At 46.6% G+C, this 24,418-nt stretch overlaps 2 protein-coding genes across 10 annotated transcripts; both read right to left on the reverse strand.

The window, feature by feature from the left end:
* Positions 1 to 4: 4 nt before the first annotated feature.
* Rgs19 (regulator of G protein signaling 19) lies at positions 5 to 5,300 on the reverse strand. Of its 7 annotated transcripts, none has more exons than XM_034495766.2 (6): positions 5,186 to 5,294; positions 2,744 to 2,849; positions 2,494 to 2,615; positions 965 to 1,039; positions 640 to 874; positions 5 to 558 (listed from the first exon to the last, which is right to left on the reverse strand). In XM_034495766.2, the coding sequence occupies exons 2-6, from the start codon at positions 2,771 to 2,773 to the stop codon at positions 370 to 372; spliced, it is 651 nt and encodes a 216-aa protein (XP_034351657.1). In that variant the 5' UTR covers positions 2,774 to 2,849; positions 5,186 to 5,294; the 3' UTR covers positions 5 to 369. The 7 variants fall into 7 exon arrangements, with proteins under 7 accessions (XP_034351657.1, XP_076786577.1, XP_034351654.1 ...); XM_076930462.1 differs by lacking the exon at positions 5,186 to 5,294 and adding an exon at positions 4,990 to 5,168; XM_034495763.2 differs by lacking the exon at positions 5,186 to 5,294 and adding an exon at positions 4,667 to 4,969.
* Positions 5,301 to 5,495: 195 nt separating this feature from the next.
* On the reverse strand, positions 5,496 to 24,231 carry Lkaaear1 (LKAAEAR motif containing 1). Of its 3 annotated transcripts, none has more exons than XM_076930464.1 (4): positions 24,045 to 24,231; positions 8,556 to 8,971; positions 8,353 to 8,475; positions 5,496 to 8,277 (listed from the first exon to the last, which is right to left on the reverse strand). In XM_076930464.1, the coding sequence occupies exons 1-4, from the start codon at positions 24,049 to 24,051 to the stop codon at positions 8,218 to 8,220; spliced, it is 606 nt and encodes a 201-aa protein (XP_076786579.1). In that variant the 5' UTR covers positions 24,052 to 24,231; the 3' UTR covers positions 5,496 to 8,217. The 3 variants fall into 3 exon arrangements, with proteins under 3 accessions (XP_076786579.1, XP_034352632.1, XP_076786580.1); XM_034496741.2 differs by lacking the exon at positions 24,045 to 24,231 and adding an exon at positions 9,678 to 9,763; XM_076930465.1 differs by lacking the exon at positions 24,045 to 24,231 and adding an exon at positions 9,718 to 9,738.
* Between the last annotated feature and the right edge of the window lie 187 nt (positions 24,232 to 24,418).

The following is a 24,418-nucleotide window of genomic DNA, read 5'->3' on the forward strand; positions in this document are numbered from 1 at the left end:
AATGTGAAAGGTCTCTTTTTTCTTTTGATAAAACATACAGTAAGGACATATTTCCAACTTTAAAGTTAATATATAAAATATAAATGGGCTCTTCATTTGAGTCTGACTCTGAGGTCCTACATCTGGTTCAGAGGAATAAACAGTTCTCCTGCTACAAACCTGTTGGCACAAAGGGTGTTCTCCATGAGAACATCTCCTGGGCACATGACTGTGGTCTGAGGCACCGTCTATGAGAACCCCCAGTAGGAGCAGGCTAGGACAGAGCAGAACATTGCAGTTGCCACTGGGACTGAGTCTATTTCCAGCCAAGTGGGACAGGGCTAGCCTCTAGGCTGCCCATGGGAGTAGAACATCTGTGTGACAAGTGACCTAGGCCTCAGAGGACTGTGGGGCCCCCTGGAGTAGTAGAGAGCGGTAGGTGGGGGAGGTGAGGAAGCGAGGGTAGGAGTCCCGGTGCATGAGGGTGTAGATCTGCAGCTGTGCGTCATCGAACGTGTGTGGCGACGGCTCCTGCATCTTCCTATTGATGCCTTCTCGCACACGGGAGTCCAGGCTTACCTGTGTGGCAGGCACCAATGTCAGGGGGGAGGGGCGGTGCCCGTCCCAGGTCACCCCCACTCATCCCTGCATCTGGCCCACCTCCTTGGGGGACAGGATGGACACGTAGTCCTCATAGATAAGTCGCGCCTTCTCATCCACCACGTGTTGGTTGGCCTCTGCCTTCAGCTCCTCACAAGCCAGCCAGAAGAGCATGTTCTCCTCACTGTACTCTGTGCGCAGGAACGCCCGGAACACACTGCGGCCCGTGGGGCTATGCATCAGCTTGTCAAAAGACTGTGCCCAGCTCTGTACTTCCTCAGGGCTTGGTGGAGTGCTGCAGGCATTAGGGCCGGACTATGTCAGGCCCGAGACATGCACACAAGAACACATACATGCATGCCTACACAATGGTGGCCATACTCACCAGACTTCACAGCTGGGGAGGGGTTGCAGCTTGCTTTCCCGAGAAACCTGCCAAGCTCGTTGTCGTTCTTGGTTCCTAGTGGCAAAGTAAAGTGGCACTACCTTTTGCAGTTGGGTTCTGTACACACCACTGTGGCTATGTGCATGCTTTGCTATGTGGATGCCCAGCTCCAGTGTCTGTCACAAGGAAGGAAGCTCCTATAGAGTGAGCCTTCTTCACAGCCTCTTGCCCCACCCCCACCCCCACCGAAGTGGCTGATGCAGATTGCTGCTCTCTTTCCTGGTCAGCAGTTGGACTCTGCAGGTTCCTGGTATCCCTCCCTCTCTTTGGGCAGGTAGAACCATACTCCTCAACCTAGTTCCAGCTTATTCCCTAGGCTACTGAAAAATCCACACTGCAGACCTAGTATCAACAACATGACTCACTGGCTGATGTAGGGTAAGAGACTCTCTAGTGTGTCTGTAACTGTCTGGTCCTGGATCCTGAACCCTGCTTCCAAAGGAAGTTTCTCCCTGTCAGTCTATCCTCAGCAGGCACAATGTACATCTCATACCCAACGTTACGGGGAGAATTGAGTTCCCAGTAGGCTTGACTTCTCAGCAACAACACAGCTCAAGCTTCCAACCAGCTCTATTCAGTCACATTCCACCCCTTGTATCTTGCCCGTACACAGTCCTGGTGGCTTACTGTTTAACAGTTCCCAATTTGGGTCCCTCAGTCTGTGTAGGGCCAGATTGCTGTAAGGTAGGAAACTTCTACCATCTTCTGTATTCCTGCCATTAAAATCCCCCGATCTCAAATGCCTTTCTGCCGAGGGCCAGCTGGTCTCTTCTCAAATGTGTCCCTACTGTACCCATTTGATCTGGGATCTGGACAGCTCTCAGTGGACTAAACAGGTATATAGTGAGTGCATGGACACCATATGATCGATACTTGCTTGCTCTTGCAATATAATACACTCCCCGGTACACCAGGTGTAAGAAGGGCTGGGGAGATTGCTCAGCGTTTAAGAAAGCCTTTGCTGATCTTCCATAGGCCCTGGGTTTGAGTCTCAGGACTCACATCTTGGCTCTCAACTATTTGTAATTTCAGTTCCAACACCTTCTGGCTCTTCAGGCACCAGGTATATTTTCAGCACACAGATATATTCAGGTAAATACTCATAACACTGAAGAGCCATACAAAGTCCCCTAGAGGATCTGGGTACTACCACTAGCCAACAAGGCCCAGCAATCTCTGAGCAGGGTGGTATTGTGGCAGGGGCTCAAGTTTCTTGGAAGCCTCTGGAGGGTCTAGGGCACAGGACCAGGAATGAGCCCTAAATGCCACCCCATCCCAGCCCCACATGCTTCAGTGCTTCTGTTCTTCTACATGAGCTGCTCCCAGGACTATATACCCCTGTTCTGTGCTTCATAAACCATGTACCCCCAGGCCTACATACTCTGGTTTTGCTCCCCATGAGCCATGTACCCCTTCCCAAATACCCTGAGGTCTTCCCAGGGCAAGCTGTACCCCCAAGGTCCACATACCAGGAACAGCTACAGCAGCAGCACCAGCATAAGCAGCAGGGATTTCGACTGGAAGGTCCTGAGGGGGCTGCATCATGGCTGGACATCGAGGGAGGCCTGTCTGCCTCCTCTGGCCCTGTGTGCTGAGGAAGAGGGGGCTGTCTCAACCTCCACTCTAGAATTCCTGTCTCTGCCCATCTGCCTATGTCCCTAAGGGTATATCTTGAACCCCAGGTGTCCAGGAACCCAATTAGAGGTGGTGAGTGCCTACCTGTTTCTCAGCCTCATGTGGAGTGGGCATGGGTGAGTGGAAGGGGTTGCCCAGATTCTGTGGTGCCAGCTCTGGACCCTCACTGCAGCATAAGATCCTGGCAGATCTAAGAAGAAGGTTGGAATTCTGACTGGGCCTGTGATGCTGGCCCACCTTGTCACCTCTGCATCCACCTCAGGGCTTGGTCAGAGCTCTGCCCCAGCCTTCTACCTACTTACACCATGTGGAGATCCCTGAGTCAGTGCAGGGCTACTGCAGCTGGGCGGCCTTCCACCGAAGGTTCTGAGACACCCCTATCTGTTCAGTCCCCGAGAAGCCGGAAACTTGGGTTCCTCTTTCTTGATTTCCGGCTCCTGGCCCCTCCCAAAGGGACTGGAGCTACAAGTTGGTATGGAGGGTGCCAGATATTCTGACTCCTCCCTTCCTCTAGGGAGATGGGTAGAATTGCTACCCAGATGAGTGCAGGGTGCTAGGCCTGAAGCATTGAGTACCTGACTGGGACTCAGAACAAGACGCCTGGAAGTGTGCGGAATGAGGTATGCACTGATGAGAGGTGTGTACTCAAGGAACAAGGTTCTCTGGTCCTCAGCTGCCTCAGACAATCCCACTCTCACCCTGGATTCCATCCGTCTCCCTAGATACAGAAGCTGGCTAGGAGGATAAACTGCTTAGCTGGAACCTTGGGCCCTCAGTGGAGTTTCATATGGTTTATCATTCTTGATGTGAGCCCATATCTTCATAGGGGGTTCCAGGAATCTCTTAGGCCACTGAAAGCTGACTTCAAATTCCAGCGTCCCCCAGACAAACAGAAGCAAAGCATCCAATCAGCACCTTGGTGGCAGTTTTGGATGCCCCCTTTCTTCCCAGCCTGTGCCCACTTCTGTCCAGGTGGAGGCCATCCAGGCTTTAAGCCTTCTGCTTTATCCACCATCCTCTCATAAGTCTGGGGCTCACATTTTTTCAATGAAATTCACCCTCCTGTAGCCCTTCATCCAGCAGAGGCCTTTTAATCCTGTTTCTGTCTGATCTCTGTATACTGGGCAGCTTCACCACCTGAGGCTTTCTGAGATGGTGGGTTCCCAAGTCTCCAAGCAAGCAGATCAGGACACACAAGTAGCTTGGGCTGAACTTTCCTGGGGTTGAGTTTCTAGGGAAAGGGTGAATAGCCTGAGGTCTTCATGCTCTCCAAAATCGTCATTCCTCATTCCATCACCCTGCAGACCATCCCTCACTATGGTCCATCTCCAATCAGCTGACTGGACATGGAGCCTGGATGCTGGAGTCCAGTGGGTGCCCTGCCCTTTTTCTAGCTGCAGGCTCTGGTCCTAGCTCCTTGCACCCATCAAAGGTCAGCTGGGACCACCCGTGTTGTCCAGGGTGCTCTTCAATACGATCTCCTTTCTGGGCAAGGAGAGCCTAGAGTCTGAATCAGGGCTGTCCTGCCCCACATCCAGCTATTGGAGGGCTCCTTTCCTCCCCAAGCCTCCCAGGCATTGGCCTCCCAAGTCTACACTAAGAGGCCAGATTCAGCAAATCTGGTCTCTGGGAACAGAAGCTCCCTGGTGAATGGCTGTCAGTGTTGCTCCACAGAAGCAAAAAGAATGCCCAAGCCTACCCGGAACAAAAAATAAATTCCAGAAAAAAAAAGTCATAACCTTTGGAAGTGGGGCTGACAGGGGATCCATCCTCACTTCCATCCAACACTGTTATTGTCCTACCTAATACCTCCATGGCCGGCCAGGCCTCTCACCATGGTGAGCCCAGCTGCCCAAGCCCACCTGTGGAATGGTAGGCCCCCACCCAGTTCCTGCTTTTCTGCCGGTGGGGTCGTCTAGAGGGCTGGTCTCTTTTTCAGTCCCTCTTCAGTCTCTGACGCCCCCACTCCTTTCTTAAGGAATTCCCTCCCCATGGCGCCCAACTCACCAGCGACCTAAAGGCAGATGGGGGCAGGAGGGTCAGGTTCGGTCTGGGCCCCACCCTGGCTGCCGAAGGGGCGTGCTCTAAAGCAGCAAGGATTTAAGTCAGACAGCAAGACTCCCAGGCACTCTCGAGGTAGAAAGGCTCACGGAGTTCCGCTCAGATGGGGCCGGGGGATACAGCATTCACCCCTATGGCTCGCCGAGCCAACTGTCTAGCGGATGCAACTCGAAGGGTGGGTAAGGTGGCAGATCGGGAGTCTCGTCTGGCCCCTCCCCACCAGGCTAGCGAGCAGGAGACACGGAAACCTGGGTTCTTCCGGCCCCCACCTTTGAGCAATCACTTCTCAATGCTCTGAGCTGAAGAAAAAGGGGAACCTTGCTGCGGCTCTCCCTCCCCCACGCGCAAGGGGTGGGCTCCGGTCCTGCTGCGACCCAGGTCCACGTGGACCGGTCACTTTAGTCCGGGAACAGAGCCGGCATCTATTATCGCTGGGGCCCATCCACGGTCCAGCGCTGCACTCACCGCCGCGTCCCCGAGTCACGCCGCCCGCGCGCTCCGAAGTCCCGCTGGTCGCCGGGGAGGGGGCGCAGGCGCAGTGCGCAGGCGCCTCTGCGGTACTTCCCCAAAGAGAGGGGCCGGGACTTCCTCGAGCCCCAGCGCCTGCTCGCCCGCAGTGCCCCGCCCCGCGCCCGCTCCCGTGCCCCACCCGCGGCTGGCGTGTTGTCCCGCGGTAGCGTGGCATGGTGACCCTGAGGGGTGAGTCCTACAGAGACAGTGGACTGAGCCGGCGCTCAGTTCTTGTTAGCTGGGTTTTCCCAGCGTTTATGTGGTAGTGCAATGTTGGGCACCGGAGCTGAGCCCTGTGTGCTACTTGGCTCGCCTGGATTTAGAAGAGGCCTATGGAAAGGACTGGCCTGTGTTACTACCCAGTCCGGCCGACTCTCAGCCTTTCTGAGTCTGGTCTGTAACAAAGCATTCAGAGTCTGTCACTCTGCATTCGAACTTTTCCCAAAAGGGAGGTTCAGTAGCTGCAGCGTGTGGGCACCGCGAAAGCAGGTTCTTACATCGAATTACTCCGAATGTTTTCGGGTCCTGGTTGAGTCCCTTCTGAACTCTCAAACTGCTCCAAGATAGCCTTTACCACAAATGGCCTTGCTCTTTGGTCAACTCTTCATATCCTTTGTCACTGGGTATAAAATTGAATTAGTTCATTATCCCTGCATGCTTTGGGCCAGTGTCCAGAGGCCCTAACTCTGCTTTAGACTTGGTCGGTAGAGTGTGGCTCATTGGGCCATATGGTTCCTGTTCTTCTTAGCACTGGACACACAACCTGACCAGTTCTTGCAAACGAAATGCCTTTCAGTCACACACGTTGTTTATGCTCACATACCATATCATACATACTAAGTCAGAGATGCAAAGGAGACGCGTCACATGAGCAGTGGGGCAGGGGTAGAGGAGCTGACTGCAGTGGACTGGAATAGGAGACAGGGAGGGAGGCAGGATGTTGCCGCTTAGGGGTCCAGAATGAAGAGAACAGTAGTGGGCTTTATGAGTTGACCACAGAATCCTTTGGCTGCCAAGCTGATGGCTTCCAAAGTAAGGTAAAGGCTAAGAAGCCCATCTGAACAGGAACAGTGACTGTAGTTTCGGTAATATTCCTGAGAGGTGGACACAGGTCAGAACATGGAGGCCCAGTAGAAGTGGATGAGTACCTGATGGAGGCCACAAAACCGGATTCTGCAGTGTTTGGTGTGGGCATGACTGTGGGTAGAAATCAGTCTGCTTTCCTCTTAATTCCTCTTACATGCCTAGCTACTGCTCCTCTGCCACCTTACATCTGCTCTCCACACAGTTAGCACCATTCCCTAAGCACAGAAAATGCCTCTAAATCCAGGAAGGAGACCAGCAGCACTAAGTAAGTGATGCCAGTGGGGATGGAACTGGAGCCCAGTATACTCTGCTGGGGAGCAGGGACCCCAGCTCCTTACAAGCCCCACCTGAGGGTGCATGAGTCACAGGCTTTGTATCCCTGTAGGATTTTCTTCAGACAGGGATGCTATGCAGACTTCCCTAACTGCCTCGTAAAACCAGTCAGTCCCTCACTGATGTGCAGATCAAGTGGCATTCTTAAGTTGGTCTGACATTTGGTGTGGAGCTCTTGTGCCACTGGCCGTCTGATGGTTGTCTTTGTTCTCAGCCCTCTGTTCTAAAGTACTTACGTGGATTACTCACTGTGTAGAACACTGACTGCACTGACTTTAGGTATTCCTGTAGCCTCAGGAAGAAGTGCAGGGTTAGAATGGGGATGAAACAATGGTATGACTTTACAAAGTAGATAAAAATTTTCACTTAGCAAATCTCTAAGACAAAATTCTGGGGTCTAGAGCTTGGCCAGAGGAGCCCAGTATTGGCTGTCATGTAGTATAATTGACTGTCATTGGAGATCTACATCTGTGTGTAAGAGAGACCATCATTCCTGGATGAAGAGACTCCTTCTCCCTGTCCATATCCATGTCCAAACCTACCATTTTCCTGTCTCTGTCATCTTTCCCGTTGTCAAGAAATCTCCTACCCTCCTCCTGAGAGCTGCTGCTGGTTTGTGAATGCTTCAGTCTGGGCTTGGATCAAGGCCTAGGGCAGCAACAGGCCAGAGAGTGAGAAGGGTCATGCGCAGGGGGAGAAGACCAGCTGAGGAAACAGAGCCCTGGGAAGTGGCCACGAGTGAGTAAGGTCCTCCTGGACCACAGTTTTGAACTCTTCTTCCTCCCTTCTGTTCTCCATCTCCATGCAGGAGCAGGGAACTGTCTGTCTCTCTGGAACTTCCACCTCTCTGCAGCCTGAGGGGAAGGGGCTGGAAAGGAGGATAAGGACAGGGAGCCAAGAGGCCATGAAGCCACAGGTCCTGCAGAGAGCCAGTGCTATGGAGAAGAGGAAGATGAGCTGCCCAGAAACCAGGGGCTTTTCAGAGCCCAGTGGTCAGAACGGGATGGGCAGCTTCCTTCCTGTGCTCTGTGTCTGGTGGACGAGTGGGCACAGGAGACTGTTTCTGATGAGAGGGAGGCTGTGAGTTTTCTGTCCCCCCATCCAGGGACCTTGGAGAGATCACCCCATTTACATCTGGTCATCTGGGCACAGCTGGACTCTCCAAAGGCCAGTTTTGGCTTTGCAGTCATTTTCCCCTCCCATAATGCCACCCCAGTCTTCAGATAGAATGACCCTAACTTTGGAGACAGCTCTGACTGCCAGGGGTGCTGGTGCCTAGGCAGGTTCATTCCTGTCCTCCTCCACACTAGTAGCCTTCCACATCCATGGCCCTGAAGGGCACCAGTTACAGGCTGTTGGGAGATAGGAGTGTCCGCCCACCAACACCAAGTAAGAAGTGTCCTTACTTCTGCGACTGTGGCTGTAGGAGAGGCAGCATCCATGTTTGCCCTTCCCTTGGGGGCTCAGGAGAAAAAGAAGGGAAAGACCTGAGAACCCTCAAAAGAGAACTTTATATGAGAGGGTGGGGAGCCGCTGTAACTTGGGGTCTCTGAACGACAAGGTCACTGTCATCGCGGGAAGATGTTGCCATCTACCTCCTCTTCCAGGATTGTCTCAACACGCCTCCGCTGCAGAGAGAGGGGCTGGGGCTAGTGTGTGGCGAGGCACGGGACCCTCCCACCCGTCTCGGGGCTTCCCCGCACCTCTTGTCGATCCAGAGGATCAGGGATCTTCGTGGGTTTCAGTTGGGGTGGTAGGAACAGTTCCAGTCGGATGGCGGCGCGCGCAGAGCTCTGCTTCTGGATCAGGAGAGTGATTTCCTCTGCCTGGGAATCAAGTTTACTGAGCAACTCTCTGAGAGCGCTAGAGGAGTACCCTCGCTCTGTGTCCTCTCCCTTCTGCCTACCCGCATTCGGGTGTAGCGCAACCGTAGGGCGCGGACTCGGCTCCGAGCTTCTGCGGCCTTCAGGATGCCCAGAAGCCGATTTTGACGCTCAGATGGTAGCTCTAATGCCTGCGTCCAGGTGCGCGGGTCGGGCATGCCATAGGGTAACTCCACCGATTCACGTGGAAACATGGAAGCTACCTCTCCTATGTCGTCAAGTACGTCGCCAAAGAGCAGGTGGCGTCGGCGTAGTGTGGGGGACATAGCTGCCAGCTTCTCCTGAGTCAATGGCCAGCCTGGCTTCGGAGGCTCTGTAGTCCACCGGCCCTTCCTGCACTTCTCACCAGCTCCAGCTTCAGCTCCTGCTCCAGGTGCACTCTTTTTGGCCCGCTCCCGCTCCCGTGCACCCTTTACTCCTGGGGGCGGCATGCTCCGGTCTGTGGAAGAAAAGGGGACGTCCAGTCACTTAGGGGTGACTATGGAGTCACTATGGCTCCAGCTCTGTATTTAGGGGGCTTCCTATAGCCACCTAACTCGTGTCCCTAAACTGGTAGCTGACCCTGTGTATATCTGCAGTAGGCCATGACTTTCTGATCCTCTCCAGTTTTAGGCGTATACCCAGTTTAGGTGTATAAAACTTGATGGGCTGTCCTACATGTGTGTCATTGTTGCTCCACACCCCATGTCACTATGGTCATGGGTCATTCAGCGTCCCCTAACTCCGGAGCGTCAGAGACTGGTCTGATCCTATTCCCTGATCCCTAGTCTTTGATTGGGGTAGGGTTAAGGGCATGACCCTTCATGATACCTTGGGCAGAGGACCCTGACTTGTGTTTGTGTCTACATGTATGTGCTTGAATGTGTAGGTGAATGGTGTTGTAGGTATATGTGTGTTTGGATCTGTGTGTACATATGTACACAGGGAAGCTGAGCCTCTGTTCTCCTGCCCTATCTCCTCATGGGCAAAGATATGGGGAGCAGAACCCGGGGAAGAAGAGACAAAAGAGGAATGGCTCAGAGAGAGAAAGGAAACCAACCCTAGCAACCATTCTCAATCTAGCTAAAGCTCCTGACTTCCTGTGAGTGAGAAGAGACATGGTTGAGTGCTCTTCCCTAAGTTTGTCTAACCCCTTGCCCACCTACCAGCTCAACATCTAGGCCTCCCCATCCCAGGTCCTCATACTTTCTGCCCTTTCAGTAGGAAGACTCGCCTCTGTTTTGAATCTTTGGGCTTGTTGACTATGTTGCCTAGCAACCTGGAGCCCCACCCTCTCCCCAACACAGTGCAGTACGCCCCTATGCTAGCACCAAGGTACAGGGATTAGGGTCATGTGTGTGTTGTATCCTGCCTCAGGTCCTCTCCCATGTTTCCTTCGAAGTGACCCTGAGTCTCAGATTCACTGTTCTAGTCTTGGGGGTTGGGTTCTGGCTGTAGAGGCTCTTCGGAGCTAGCTTTCTGGGCATAACTCCTACAAAATACCTTTGTGACTCAAGCCCTTGTAGGAACTCAGGACCTCCTTTCACCAGCTCTGGATCAAGTTTGGAAGCTCAGGGGTCTAGAGGTTTACCAAGGTGAGACTTAAGTTTGGCTACTTAAATTTTGCTAAACCCTAACTGCCTCTAAACTTGGATGGCAGGCCTTAGTGTTCTAGAATCCACGGTGCATTCAATTTAGTGATTTAAAAAATAACTACTGTAGTTTAACCGTAACCCTAACCCTAACCCTGATTTATTTATTTTGACATAGGGTTTCTCTGTGTAGCTTTGACTTCATGGAAATCTGTAGACCAAGCTGGCCTTGAACTCAGTGATCCATGTGCCTCTGCTTCCCCAGTACTGGGATTAAAGGTGTGCACCACCACTGCCCAGCTAACTTATTTTTTAAATCAACTTTTATTATAAAAAAAACCCTTACAAATAAAAAAATCACATGCCAAAATTAACAAGACCCCCAACCTATACACCTCAGTGAACGTGTGTACAGTTAGAATAGCCATTTGAAATAGAAACTGTAGCTTCACACTGGGTTTTACTCCTTCAATATAGAGTATGTTTTTATGCATGTACCCACCACCAAACCCCAAAACAATTAGCTTTATATCCTTTTATAACTGTGCCCACTACTTGTATTCAGTTCTTCATCCGCTAATATTTAGCCTGTCTTTTTTACATATTGTACTATAGCCAAAAGTTCATCTCTTTGCATCTATGCAAATATTGGCCAGATTCTACAGATGAAGAAGCATTTCCTTAAAAAACTAGGAAAGACACATGGCTATCCATTCCCTCTTTCTTTTCTTTCTTTTCTTTTTCTTTCTTTGAGATAGGGTTTCTCTGTGTAGCTCTGGGCTGGCCGGGAACTCACAGAAATCTTCCTGCCTCTCCCTCCTGAGTGCTAAAGGTGTGAGCCACTGTTACCCAGCCACTCCCCTTTTCTTATTTGATACAGCGCTCAACGTTTTAGCTAAAGTAATTATACAAGAGAATGGGATAAAGGGGATATAAATAGGAAAGTAAGAAATCAAACTATTCTTTTTTGAAGATGGCACAATTTTTTTTTTTTAGAAAATACTTTTTTTTTTAAAGATTTATTTATTTATTATGAATACAACATCCTGCCTGCATGTACATCTGCAGACCAAAAGATGGCACTAGATTTCTACAGATGGCTGTGAGCCACCATGTGGTTGCTGGGAACTGAACTCAGGACCTCTGGAAGTGCCAGTGCTCTTAACCACTGAGCCATCTCTCCAGCCCTAGGAAATACTTAAAAAATTAATTTGTTTATGTTTTGCTTATTCACTTTACATCCCACTCACAGCCCCCTTTCTGGTCATCTTCTCCCACAGTCCTTCCCCCATTCCCCTCTCCTCCTCTGAGCTAGTGGGGACACCTTGGGTTTTACCCCACCCTGGCATTTAAAGTCTCATCGGGGCTGGGTGCTTCCTCTTCCACTAAGGTCAGACAGGGCAGCCCAGCTAGAAGAACATATCCCACATACAGGCAACAGCTTTTGGGATAGCCCCACTCCACTTGTTTGGAACTCAGATGAAGACCAAGCTGCACATCTGCTACATATGTGTGGGAATGCCTAGGTTCATCCAGATGGCACAGTTCTTCACTTAAAAGACCCTACCTAGTCTACTGGAAAACTCCTGGACGTAATGGGCACTTACAATAAAGTTGCAGGATACAAAATCCATAAAAACAAAAAGTAGTGGGGGCTACAGAAATGGCTCAGTAGTTAAAAGCACTGGCTGCTCTCCCCCCGCCCCCCCAAAAAACCCTGGGACCTGGGTTCAATTCCCAGCACCCACATGGCAATTTATAACCATTTATATAAGTCCAGTTCCAGGGGATCTGACACCCTCTTTTAGGCTTCCATGGGCGCCAGGCACGCACATGGTGCACAGGGTTACATGTAGGCAAAACACCCATATATATAACAAAATAATTAAAAACAAAACAAAACATTCATATCACCAGTGTATTCTCAGAGAAAGAAATCAGGAGAAAAAGTTCATTCAAAATAACTCTAAAAGTTAAGTATTTAGGAATATATCTAGTCAAAACAGTTAAAGACCTCTACAGCAAAAAACGTCCAGATATTGAAAAAGTGAGCTGGAGAAATTACTCAGTGATTAAGGACACTGTAGTGGTTTTGACATGCTTGGCTTAGGGAGTGGCACTATTAGGAGGTGTGGCCTTATTGCAGTAGGTGTGTCACTGTAGGTGTGGGCTTTAAGACCCTTGTCCTGTCTGCATGGAAGCCAGTCTTCTCTTAGTGGCTTTCAGATGGAGATGTAAAACTCTCAGCTCCTCCAGCACCATGCCTGTCTGGATGCTGCCATGTTCCCGCCTTGATGATAATGGACTAAACCTCTGAACCTGTAAGCCAGCTCCAATTAAATGTTGTCCTTATAAGAGTTGCCTTGAGCTGGGCGGTGGTGGCGCACGCCTTTAATTAATCCCAGCACTTGGGAGGCAGAGGCAGGCGGATTTCTGAGTTCCAGGACAGCCCGGGCTATACAGAGAAACCCTGTCTCGAACCCCCCCCCCCCCCAAAAAAAAAAAGAGTTGCCTTGGTCATGGTGTCTGTTTACAGCAGTAAAACCCTAAGATAGACATGGACTGCTCTTCCAGACCTTGGTTCAATTCCTAGCAACCACATGGAACTCAGTTCCAAGGTATCTGACAACCTCTTCTGGCCTCAGCATGCAATACATGCATGTGGTGTAAAGACATATATGCAAGCAAAACAACCATACACAAAAAATAAATATTAAAAAATGGTAGCAAAAAAGGGAAATCACAAAAGGTACTAGATTACAGAAAGACATTCCACACTTCTGGATTGATAGAATTAATATTAATAACTATAGTACCCAAATTAATTTACAGATTTAATGTGATACCTATTAAAATTCTAATATATTTCACAGGTTTAGAAAAAAGCAATACAAGAACTCATGTGGAACCACAAAGACCACGAATAGACAAAGCAATCCTAAGGCATAAGAACACTGTAGGCAGTTAACTTCAAATTATAGTGATAAGAGTAGACTGGTCCTGGCATGAAAACTAGGCAGGCAAATCAATTGAATAGAATAGGGGACCTGAAATAAAATGAGATAGATGTGTACCCACTTAATTTTTGACAAAGGAGGCAAAAACATACACTGGGGAGAAAGACTATTTAACAAATGGTGCTGGCAAAACTAGATTTCTACCTGCAGAAGAATAAAAAGATTCTTCACCGTGTACAAAAGATCTTAATCTAAAACTTGAAATATTGGGGTAGGCAAGAACTTTTTAAATGGAATAACAGCATGAGAACTAACCTTAAGTATCAACAGATGAGACTCCCATGAAAATAAAAAGTTTCTGTACAGAAAAGGAAAAACAATCAGCAGAGCAAACAGTTCACAGAATGGAAGAAAATCAAGTGGCTGATACCCAGAATTTATAAAGAACAATTAGGCAGTGGCTGGACACACCTTTAATCCCAGCAGAGGCAAGCAGACCACATGAGTTCAAGGCAACTGGTCTACAGAGTGAGTTTCAGGACAGTGAAACCCTGTCTTGAAAAAAACTAAAAACAAACAAAAAAAAAAACTATCAAAAAATGGACAAATGATTTGAATAGACAGTTTAAAAATGCAAATGTTTAATAACTATTTTAGAAAGTATTTAATAATCTTAATCATCACTGAAATGAGAATTAAAGCTACTCGGGTATACCTCGGGTATACTTCTTCACAGCAGTCAGAACGGTTATATCTTCAACATAACAACAGAGGTTGGGGATGTGTGAAGAGAAAGGAACCCTTCTTCACTATGGGTGCAGGCAAATTGATATAGCCGTTGTGGAAATCAGTTTGGAGATTTCTCAAAAAATTAAGATTAGAACTACTGTATGACTTAGCTATTTCACCCCTGGCAGAGAACTCCATACTCTACCGTAGACATATTTGCATGTTCTTGTTTGTTTTTGCTTTACTTGCTATATTAAAGAATTGGAATCAAACGAGTTGTCTATCAACAGATGAACAGATAATGAAAAATTGGTATACACATATAAAATGTTCCACCTTTAAGAAATATAATCTCCACATATGTAGGCAAAGCACCCACACACAAAATAGTCCCACAAAATTTGTGGGAAAGTTGATATTCTTGGATGTAAAAATAAATCCAAGTTTTTTCTTCTCACGCTGAGGTCATGAGCTTTGGCTTGCTCTCTGACTTGTTCTTCACTTATTATCCCCTTTATTCTAACCTGGGTTCAGCTATGTGGCTGGTTTCCTCTCCTTGTTCCTGGGGTGAGTCTCCCCTTTATTCTATTCTGAGTGCAGCTAACAGGTGTCTTACATCCGTCTCCTCAGCATTCCAGCTCAAATCTCTTGTGCCTTTCACTATTTCCCACAATTCTCTCTGTCTTTGCTGGATGTTTCACCTTCTATTTCCTGCCACAGCTCATTGGCCATAAGATTTTTTTTATTGACAGGTGGTGCTTATAATTATATGTAATGTGTAAGTAAATTAAAGTGAGGTCATCCAGTCTCAGAAAGAAAAATTCTCTTGTGATTCAATTTTTAATTCTATAATTTACTTCTATTAATCATTAACCATTAATCACTTTTCATATGATTATCTCACATAAATTAGGCTAAATAAAGTTAATATATTAAGTCCATAATCTGTTAATGAGTGTGATAATTTCAGCGCCTGTGTGTAAGCATCATCCCCTTCATTCCTGCGTGGATGGTGATGGCTTCTGGAGTTTGGAACCTGAACACTTGTAGGTGGACCATCTTTTTTCACTTGTAGGTAGCACATCCTGGCTGACAGGTGGGTCTCTGTTACTTTCAGGTGGGCCTATTATGGCTGAAATTTGGCCCTCAGCTAAGCTTCTGGACTTTCTTCAAGAAGCTATCAACCATTCCCACTCTTTTTGGAAGCCTGCTCTGGCCTCTTGGTTAAAGGTCCATAACACCCAGTCCCCAAGCTTGCCTTCTCAACCTCACAAGTGAATGGGATGAAGATTCTCTCTTCCAGTCCCCAAGCTTTCGAATTTCAAAGCCCCCCTCCCCTGGAAGCTTTTTTCTGGTTCCTTCTCTCCTGTGTAGGTCTTTGGGGTGAGGGCTGGACCCCAGGGCTGTTTAGGAGGAAGGTCCTGGTCTCAGGAAAAAACAGAATTGGGAAGACTCACCAGCAGGCCATCTCCTCTGAGCAGACTTCCTGGTTACATAATACTCAATTGGGAATGACTATAACGTTTTCTCTGCCTTTGTGGGGTTGGAAAACTCTGAACCAATGCTCTTGAAAAGAACGGCACCTTCCAGTGTTCCTTCTGCTAGGCTGGTTAATTGATGAGAATGCCAACAATTGTGGAGAGGTTGGAAGTTGGAGGTACAGAACGTAATTACAAGTTCTCTTGGGTTATCTTAATAGTCATTTCTTGTCACCTCTGTATCTGACTGAACATCTTTGTGGCTAACAGGTGAAACCGTTTGGAAAATATTAACAGACAACTAGCTTCCAGACAAGCCGGGCGGTGGTGGCGCACGCCTTTAATCCCAGCACTTGGGAGGCAGAGACAGGTAGATTTCTGAGTTCGAGGCTAGCCTGGTCTACAGAGTGAGTTCCAGGACAGCCAGGGCTACACAGAGAAACCCTGTCTCGAAAAACCAAAAACCAAAAAACAAAAACTAGCTTCCAGACACCCAAAGGCTAAGACTCCATTAAGATAGCATCTGAGGTCTGTAGCTTGAGGTTTCCCTACTTTGCTGTAACGGTCTACATGATATTCCTACTATTTGAAAAGTCTCTGATTTATGATTTTTTTTGTCCCGTTACTATAAAAATTTCATGAAACTTTTGGTTGGGGCATGGAATTTTGGGTAACACAAATCTGTATTCCTGAGCTATGGTCACGCATATAATATAAGTTAGATTTAATTCCTTTTGAGGTTAGAGCTATGCTTTTGCATGGACAGTTATAATACCCAAATGTGGGACCCCAAGAGAGAATCACTTTTCATGGGAAGGGTCATCTGCCTTAGAGCTAGGTACCAATATGGAGACCTTTGTGTCCAAACCACTGACATGATTTCTTCAGGCAGATTTTGGTGAATCCTTGCTGAGGCTCAGAGCTACCTTGGTTTAGCCAACAATTTATTTATTGTTTATTCTGAATTGGCTGTTTTGGATCTTACTTGTTGGAATTTTTCAAAGCATTTGGTTTAAGATTTCTGTATTTTTACTGTTTGACAATTTAATAATATATATAGTGAGTTTTTATAAATCTACTTCCTATTTCCTCTTCTCTAACTCCTTCCTCAGCCTACCTTCACTCTCCAGTCCCAACTTCACAAATTCCTTTTAAAACTAAGTCCACGCCTGGCAGTGGTGGCGTACGCCTTTAATCCCAGCACTTGGGAGGCAGAGGCAGGCGGATTTCTGAGTTCGAGGCCAGCCTGGTCTACAGAGTGAGTTCCAGGACAGCCAGGGCTACACAGAGAAACCCTGTCTCGAAAAACCAAAAAACCAAAAACCAAACAAACAAACAAAAAAACTAAGTCCACTCAGTGTTGCCAGTATGTTCGTGTAGATGTACTGCCATCTACTGGCTATCATCAGCTGGTACACCCCAAAGAAAACTCTTCCTTAGTGATAACTAGTTAACTCAGACTTGTTCTCAACCTGTGGGTTGTGACCCTCCAATGACCCTTTTTGCAGAGGTCACCTATCAGATAGCCACTATATCAGATAGTTATATTACAATTCATAACAGTATCAAAATGACAGATATGAAATAGCAATGAAAGAATCTTATAGTTGGGGTCACCACATCATGAGGAACTGTATTGTCTCAGCATTAGGACGGCTGAGAACCGTTGCTCCAGGTTGCCCATTTTGTTTGCTTGCTTTAAAAACATTTTGGTTTCCAACCACTTTTTTGTTTGCTTTCAGACCTCTGGTAATTTGCTAGCATTCAGTCTGTTTTCCCCTGGGCACTCCTTCCATATCAACTTAATGAAGGGAGGAAGTGTTGAAGAAAACCAGATTTGGTACTCCAACTGGTCTTATGTTTCGTAAGTTTGTTAATTGAACTTGCAAGAGTTAATAAAAAAATAAAAGGGTGTAGGAGAAAAAAGCAGGACAGTGCTGGCACTTTAACCCCAGCACTCAGGAGGCAGAGGCAGTCTGATCTCTATGAGTTTGAAGCCAGCCTGGGCTTCATAGAAGTTCTAGGCCATCCAAGGCTATATAGTGAGATTGTCTCAAACAAACAAAACAAACAAACATACATACAAAAAAACCCCAAACAAACACATTACCACCACTACCACCAAGAAGCCCCAAAATAAATAAATAGAAATTAATTTTAAATAATTTTGTCAAAACTAAAGATAAATTCCTAGAACAACTCCTTTCTCTTATCTGACTTTTTTGACCTTGTCTGTTAAGAAAAATATTATTATGTGTAGAGAGAAAAGAGCTCCCATGTTATATTAAAATTTCCATTTGTGCTAGATGTGGTGACACATACCTTTAACTCCGGCACTTAGGAGGGAGAGGCAGGTGTATCTCTGATAGGCCACCCGGGGCTACAAAATAAGACCTTGTCTTAAAAAAAAAAATCCTGGGGACTAGGGAGATGACTGAGAGTTTAAGAACGTAAACTTCTCTTTATGTGAGGAACTGAGTTTGGTCCCCAGCACCCAGGTTGAGTGGTTTACAGCTATCTGTAACTCCAATTTTAGGGAGATCTGATGCTTCTGATTCTGAAAGCACCTGTACTCATGTACACATACCTATACACAGACACAAACATACTATAATTAAACTTAAACCTTTAAAAATATCCCCTTTGTGGAGTTGGAGAGATGGCTTAGTGGTTAAGAGCACTGGCCGCTCTTCCAGAACACTCAGGTTTGGCTCCTGGTCTCTATATGGCAGCTCACAAGTATCTGTAACTTCAGTTTTAGGGAATCCAATGCCCTCTTCTGGTCTCCATAGACACCAGGCATACAGGGCACACAGACAAATACCCAAATATAAAAACGTCACATTTTATAAAGCTATTTTTGTTCTGGAAACCCATACCTACACTTAGGAATGTTTTTTTCTCTGCCCCTCTTCTTAAATTTTGACATCTATTCTATTTAATTTTTAAAAAAAATATGCTTTCCTTTTTCTTTCCCCTCTCTGTCTCTCTGTGTTTCTGTGTCTGTGACTCTCTGCCTCTGTCTGTCTGTCTGTCTGTATCCCCCAACCTCATATGCCACATGTATTTGTGTGCCCCTGGAGGACAGAAGAGGGTGCTGGAAACCCTGGAGCTGGAAGTACAGTTAGATGTAAGAGCTTGCCGTGGGTGTGAGGAACCAAACTCGGTCCTGCAAAAGTTGCAAATGCTCCTAAGCCCTGAATCATCTCCTCTGCCTCCTTATTTTCAGTTTGGGCAGCTCTTTTTTCCCCCTAACAATCCTGTTTATGCTTATGTTAAAATATCTTTATTATACTGGGTGTCCCTTTTCAGTATCAAAGTCAATGCTGCTGGTTTGGTCTTAGTTGAGATCCCTAAAAGTCTCGGGCAACTCCTCAGGCTGCTAACGCTGACTGGAGCTAAGTCTCTGTCTCCTCCTCCTCAATCATGTTAGGAGTTCATTCATCTTAGAGTATTGTTGGTGAGTGTGCTAGAATCAATAACTGATCCATCCCGTATGGTTTGGATGTTACTTTGGGTGTCTTAGTTTCTGTTTTTTTATGGCAAGAGATACGCTTAATGTTTGATAAGTATCACTGATAGACATTTGCTAGATTTGTCTATAACTCATTCTTGGTTCAGGTGGAACAATCCATGGATTTCCCAGAGGGCGTGGTGGCCGGCAGGAATGGTGCCGGGATCGTAGCTAAGAGCACACATGTAGTCTGCACATTGCAGGCAAAGAGAGTAAGACTGGGTGTGGCATGGACTTTTGAAACTTCCGCCCCCAGTGACATTTCTCCTTCAACTAGACTACACTTTCTGATCCTAAACAGACCATCAACTGGGAACCAGACTTTTAAATATCTAAGCTCATGGGGGCTATTCTCACCCAAACCATCACATTCACTATGCTGTTTAATCACCCCCTAGCACATCCCAAACCTGAATCTTAACCCTAGGAAGGCCTGTAGCAAGAGTACAAATGCTTCTTCAGCAGGATAGGTTATATCAGACCCCACTTTGCCATCAGTCTTAATGAAGTGTTATCTGCAAGATGTCCTCTCCTATCAAGGCACACTTACATCTATTTCTCACAAAAGTGATCAGAGGTAGACATTCTCTTAGCTTGTGGGAACCAGTGGACAGATAAGGAGAAACACGCCAGTTTATTTATTCAGCAGCATTTGTTTTGGAGCTGTGTCTCTTGGGATCATGAACCATGCTGCACTGGGAACAGAAAGAACCCTGAAATATTGAAAATGGTTTTTGCTCCTTTTCTTCTCGCTGTCCTATTACGTAGCTCTGGGTATCCTGGAACAGAACAGGATATGTAAACCAGTCTTGCCTCAAGTTCAGAGATCCACCTGCTTCTGTCTCCCCAGTGCTGGGACTAAAGGCATGTGGTATTGCCACTCAGCTAACTTCTGTAATTTTAAAGGTCAAAATAGGTGAATTTAGACTTAATGCATTTTCATTTCATGAGAGGTTAAAAACCCAGCTGCTGCTGGGAATGTACACCTTTAATTCCAGCACTCAGGAGGCAGAGGCAGGTGGATCTCTGAGTTCGAGGCCAGCCTGGTCTGCAAAGTGAGTTCCAGGACAGCCAGGGCTACACAGAAACCTTGTCTCAAAAACATAAAAAACAAAACCAAACACAAACAAACAAACACTAAACAAACAAACAAACAAACAAAAAAACCCCCCAGCTGCTGTATGTGTCTGTGTCTTTAAACTTTACACTGGATAGGATTGACATGGGCAGATAAATGGTGTCTCACTCAGGAATCTATAGTCTTTTATTTCCTCCCCTGCTTTCTTTTAGATATACAAGCATGGAAAATATAATTTAGCTTCACTATAAACTAAAAGAGTAAAAAGCTTTGGTCTAAAGTCACACTGAAGAAGACATTTCCATCTTATCATCAGTAAAAGTAACTTCCCACTCTGCTGTCTAGCTCCAATACGGGAATTAGATATTACCTAAGCGTACATGGCTAGCTTCACATTCTGACTTCCTGCTTTTACTGGGTGCCTATTTGAGCCTTACACCTTATCAAAAATTGTGTTAGATTCTCTGTCTTTAACATCTAAAAATTAAGTAATGTTGTCTTTAAGATGTTAATTTTCTGCCTTGTTTTAAGAAGAGCCATTTAGGATTAGTCTCTCTCTCCCTCCCCCCCTTCTCCCTCCCTCTCTTTCTCTCTCCCTCCCCCCTTCTCCCTCCCCCCCTCCCTCCCACCCCAGGCAAAGCTGGCCCACAACCGCAGAGTTACCAACCAAGCAGTCTCTGCACCTCTTCAGAGCCTCTTTTCCTAATAGTCTACCTGCTTTCCAGTCCAGACTACAGATTTGGAAAGAGGATGCTGTAAGCATTGTTCAGTGCAGGCAGAACAGAGCCACAGAATGTCCCTTCTTCTCATGACCTTGGGGTGGCTCCTGTGTGCTTCACCTCACCCTACACCCAATGGATCCCACACCCAATCCAGCTCTACTCTGGTCTATTCTAAGACGCCATCCCTGTTGCTTAGTGGCACAAGTCCTTGGCTCAGCATTATGGCTTCAACTCTGAACCAACTACCTACTAGGCTGCTAAGTAAGACTGAGCTCTGCTCTCAACATATATCTGGAAGTGTATACCAACAGAATGTAGCTCAGAGTCCACATGCTTACATGCTGTCTCTGGTGGAAGAATAACTTGGTTATCTCACAGGTGAAATGGCCACAACGGGTAGTAGAAATAGCTCAGGCATCTTGATCCCAAACAGAAACGCATCGAGGACAAGTTGACTTTCCAGAGGGGAAGAAACAGGACAATGCATAAGTGACACAGAAGGGTCAGCAAGAGACATGCTACATGAGAGTAATACTGAAGATTCAGGCAACACAAACAACACGACTTACGTACACAGTTCACTGTTAAAGCCACCAACGGTTGCATATGGCTATCAGAAGCACCTAAGCAAGGTCCAAAACAAGACTGTGTAGCTATGGCTGTCCTGAAACTTGCTATGTAGTGTAGGCTGCCTGGCCTCAAATTCACAGAAATCCACTTGCTTCTGCCTCTCAAGTGCTGGGATTAAAGGCATGTGCTACCAAACCGAGTTCAGTTACATACTTTCTTACAAGAGGAAAGAATTCGGTGCACTGTTGGGGGCCGACTTTTAGCAGGAAGTGGCTATCAGCTTTGCAGCCATCTTGAGCCATATACTCTGACATGAGATTTGGATTACAATAGCCTACAACAGCTGAGCACACTCTGATAACATCTTGTTTTAGATACCTTGAGATTAAAGGTGTGTGAGATTAAAGGTGTGTGAGATTAAAGGTGTGTAATTTAAGAGTGTGACTTAGAAGTGTAGAGATCAGATTTAGAGACAAGACCCAAGGGCATGATTAAAGGTGTGACCAAAAGGCATGGCTTAGAAGTGAGACATATAAAGGCGAGAGGCAGGCAGAAGATAGAGGGCAGAGAATCAGACACTTTAGAGGGTACAGCTAGACTTGGGACTTGGACTAGGAAGAGAGACTGAAGAATAAACGGGATTGAATCACACTCTGTCTGGTCTTCATTCTTCGAATCTGTCCTCACTCTCTCTCTTGCTGAACCCCGACCCTCGGACCGGAGCGGCAGCTTGGGCTGGGATACAGTGGCCGCCCAAACGCTGGGCAGCCGGGGCCTCAACATTTTGCTCGGGCCGCAACATTTTTGGCACCCGAACGTGGGCTAGTGCGGTTCCCAACAGTGCAGAGTCACAATGAAATCTGTGGGGGGTGGGAGTGAGTCTACAATCTACAAATAGGTGAAAATAAAAAATTGGTTCATTATCAGGAGCCATCTGGGACAGACTAAAGGCACGCAAGTGACCTTTCTGGGGATGGCCCATCATATTGCATGGTCTGTTCATCTCAAGACTGTTTCTTGCAGCTGATATGCCTTTCCTGCCGTTATTAATAGTATAATCATTTCTAGGCATTAGCCCACTTATTGGACAGATTTTCTGCGGATCAACAAAAATGTACTCTTTTGTAGCAAAGCTATGTAGACAAATTAATGGATTCATAATCCCTAATAATGGTTCTACAGAATTCCTAAATTTTGAGGTAATTTTGAGCCCTCTATGGATGAAGGCTGCAGTTAGGGCTCTGTGACCTTCATGTGATACAGGCTAATTGCACTGGGATAGAAAGCAGGCTTGGAACAGAAGCCATTCCTTCTGGGATGGCTGTGAAACCATTGACTGATCACTAGGAGTGGACAATTTATTGTGGGTGCAAGTACAAAAGATGAAATGATGACTGGATTTATCTATACAAAATTTCAATACTAGTGAGACACAAGGCAGATGATGATTTGCCTCTTGACAAAACCATGCTAACTTATGACATAAGAATTATTGTTTTAAACTTTTAATGAACCTGTGGAGCTACTGACAAATAATAAATGTTTAATTAGATAACTAGTCTTAATGGAAACTCATGTAAACATTCCTGCTGAAGCTTCTTACTCGGTTTATGATTTGAATTTATGTTTTGGACTTGCTGTGAACTTTTGGAAAAAGATGCTTGGGATGCCATGTGATCTATTCCCCTTAGAAAGTATAAGCACTAAGAACAACAATAAGCAAGTGTTTTTTTCTTTCTGACAAGGACAGGGCTTCTTTCATTCAGCAATAAAGAGGATGAGGGTTTTTTTTTTTTTTTTTTTCTTACTTGCAGCAACAAAAAGGTAGCTGCCTTTTCTTTCTCTGAGCAATAAAGGTTGAAGCTCCTTTTTCATCCAGAGTGAGTGACTAACTTCTGCACTGGCATTTGCTCTATGGATCTTGCCCATGGGGGCTTCTGCTCCATCCACCAAATATATAAATATATGCATATGTAAGTATAGGTGTGTGTGTGCAGGTATGCATGAATACTTGTGGAGTTGATAAGGTAGGTGCTTGGGCCCAACATGAATGTGTGTGTACGGATGTGTGTATGTCTATGTATATTGCCTATGTAAGAGTTTTTCTTTCTGCGAGTGTGACTTTTCTTCCTGGCTCACTAAGAGTTAACAAAAACTCCAAGCCTCTGCCAATCAGGGGCTCCTGGCTAACTTGACAGAGAAAGGAACTCTAACAACCAATCCTTTACTTAATTACCGGCTGCTAGACAGTATATTTTAATTTGCCAGACTTTCACACTTATTTAAACACAGAACAGTAAGAAAGAGTTAAGAGATCAGCACTTATTCAAGCACAAAGAAGTTTAAAGTTAAGTTTCCTACAAGGTTGGAGACCATCAGTCTTTTGGTCTTCCAACAATGTTGGGTCCCATTTAAACATTGTTCCCCTAAGGCCTAGCAGGCCACTGGCAGTTCATCCTGGCTTAGACAAACTGGATCACACTTTGGGAGTCTGACCCTGGGTGGCTTATTGCCAGCATATTTGAATACAGTACAATTTTGGGAAAAGTTCCCTGGTGTAATACAATCCCTGCTGCACAAGGAGGCATAATTACACTGAAACTCAAGTCAAAGTACATGTGATTTCTCCCAGGAAGATGAGTTGTAGAGCTAAACTACATGTCTCAGCTTAAGGGCCTAGGGAAGGATTTGGAAATAAAAAACTAGATTCCCGAGTGAGACACCATTTATCGTCTTCATCATACAAATGGTGTAGAGACCATTTGGCTTATCAGCCTCCTCCAGTCCTGGGTATGGAAGCTTGGAAGCAGCCCGGGCTGTACAGAAAATGTAAGGGTCATTCAGACTACTAGCCACCTACTGTACTGGTTGTGGGAGCTTGATATGAGCTTACCTAACATATAATGTGGATGATCTCCAGTTCCCAGCTTTCTGGGTGGAAAAACAGGTATTATGTTGTCGGCTCCTTAAAGCAGGCAGGTCCTGGAGAGAGAAGAGAGAAGTCCCAGTCTGGCCGGGTCTCTCTGGAGCTGAGCAGGATGGTGAGTGCCGGTGGCCCAAAGAAACACACCTGGCGGGGAGTCTTGTCAAGGCAGGAACTCAACTTTAATGTAACAACCTCTCGTTTATATAAACTTGGAACATTGGGAGGAGGGGTTTTGGTGGGGTGAGGTGACAGGGGGCGGGGAAGGGAGACGGAGGGTATGGGGTGACTGACAGGGCCGATGGCAAAGCTCTACATCAGCTACAGCTGAGCAGAGGCGGGGC

Source organism: Arvicanthis niloticus, chromosome 2 (genome assembly GCF_011762505.2).
Source record: "Arvicanthis niloticus isolate mArvNil1 chromosome 2, mArvNil1.pat.X, whole genome shotgun sequence".
NCBI classification, from domain to species: Eukaryota; Metazoa; Chordata; class Mammalia; order Rodentia; family Muridae; genus Arvicanthis; species Arvicanthis niloticus.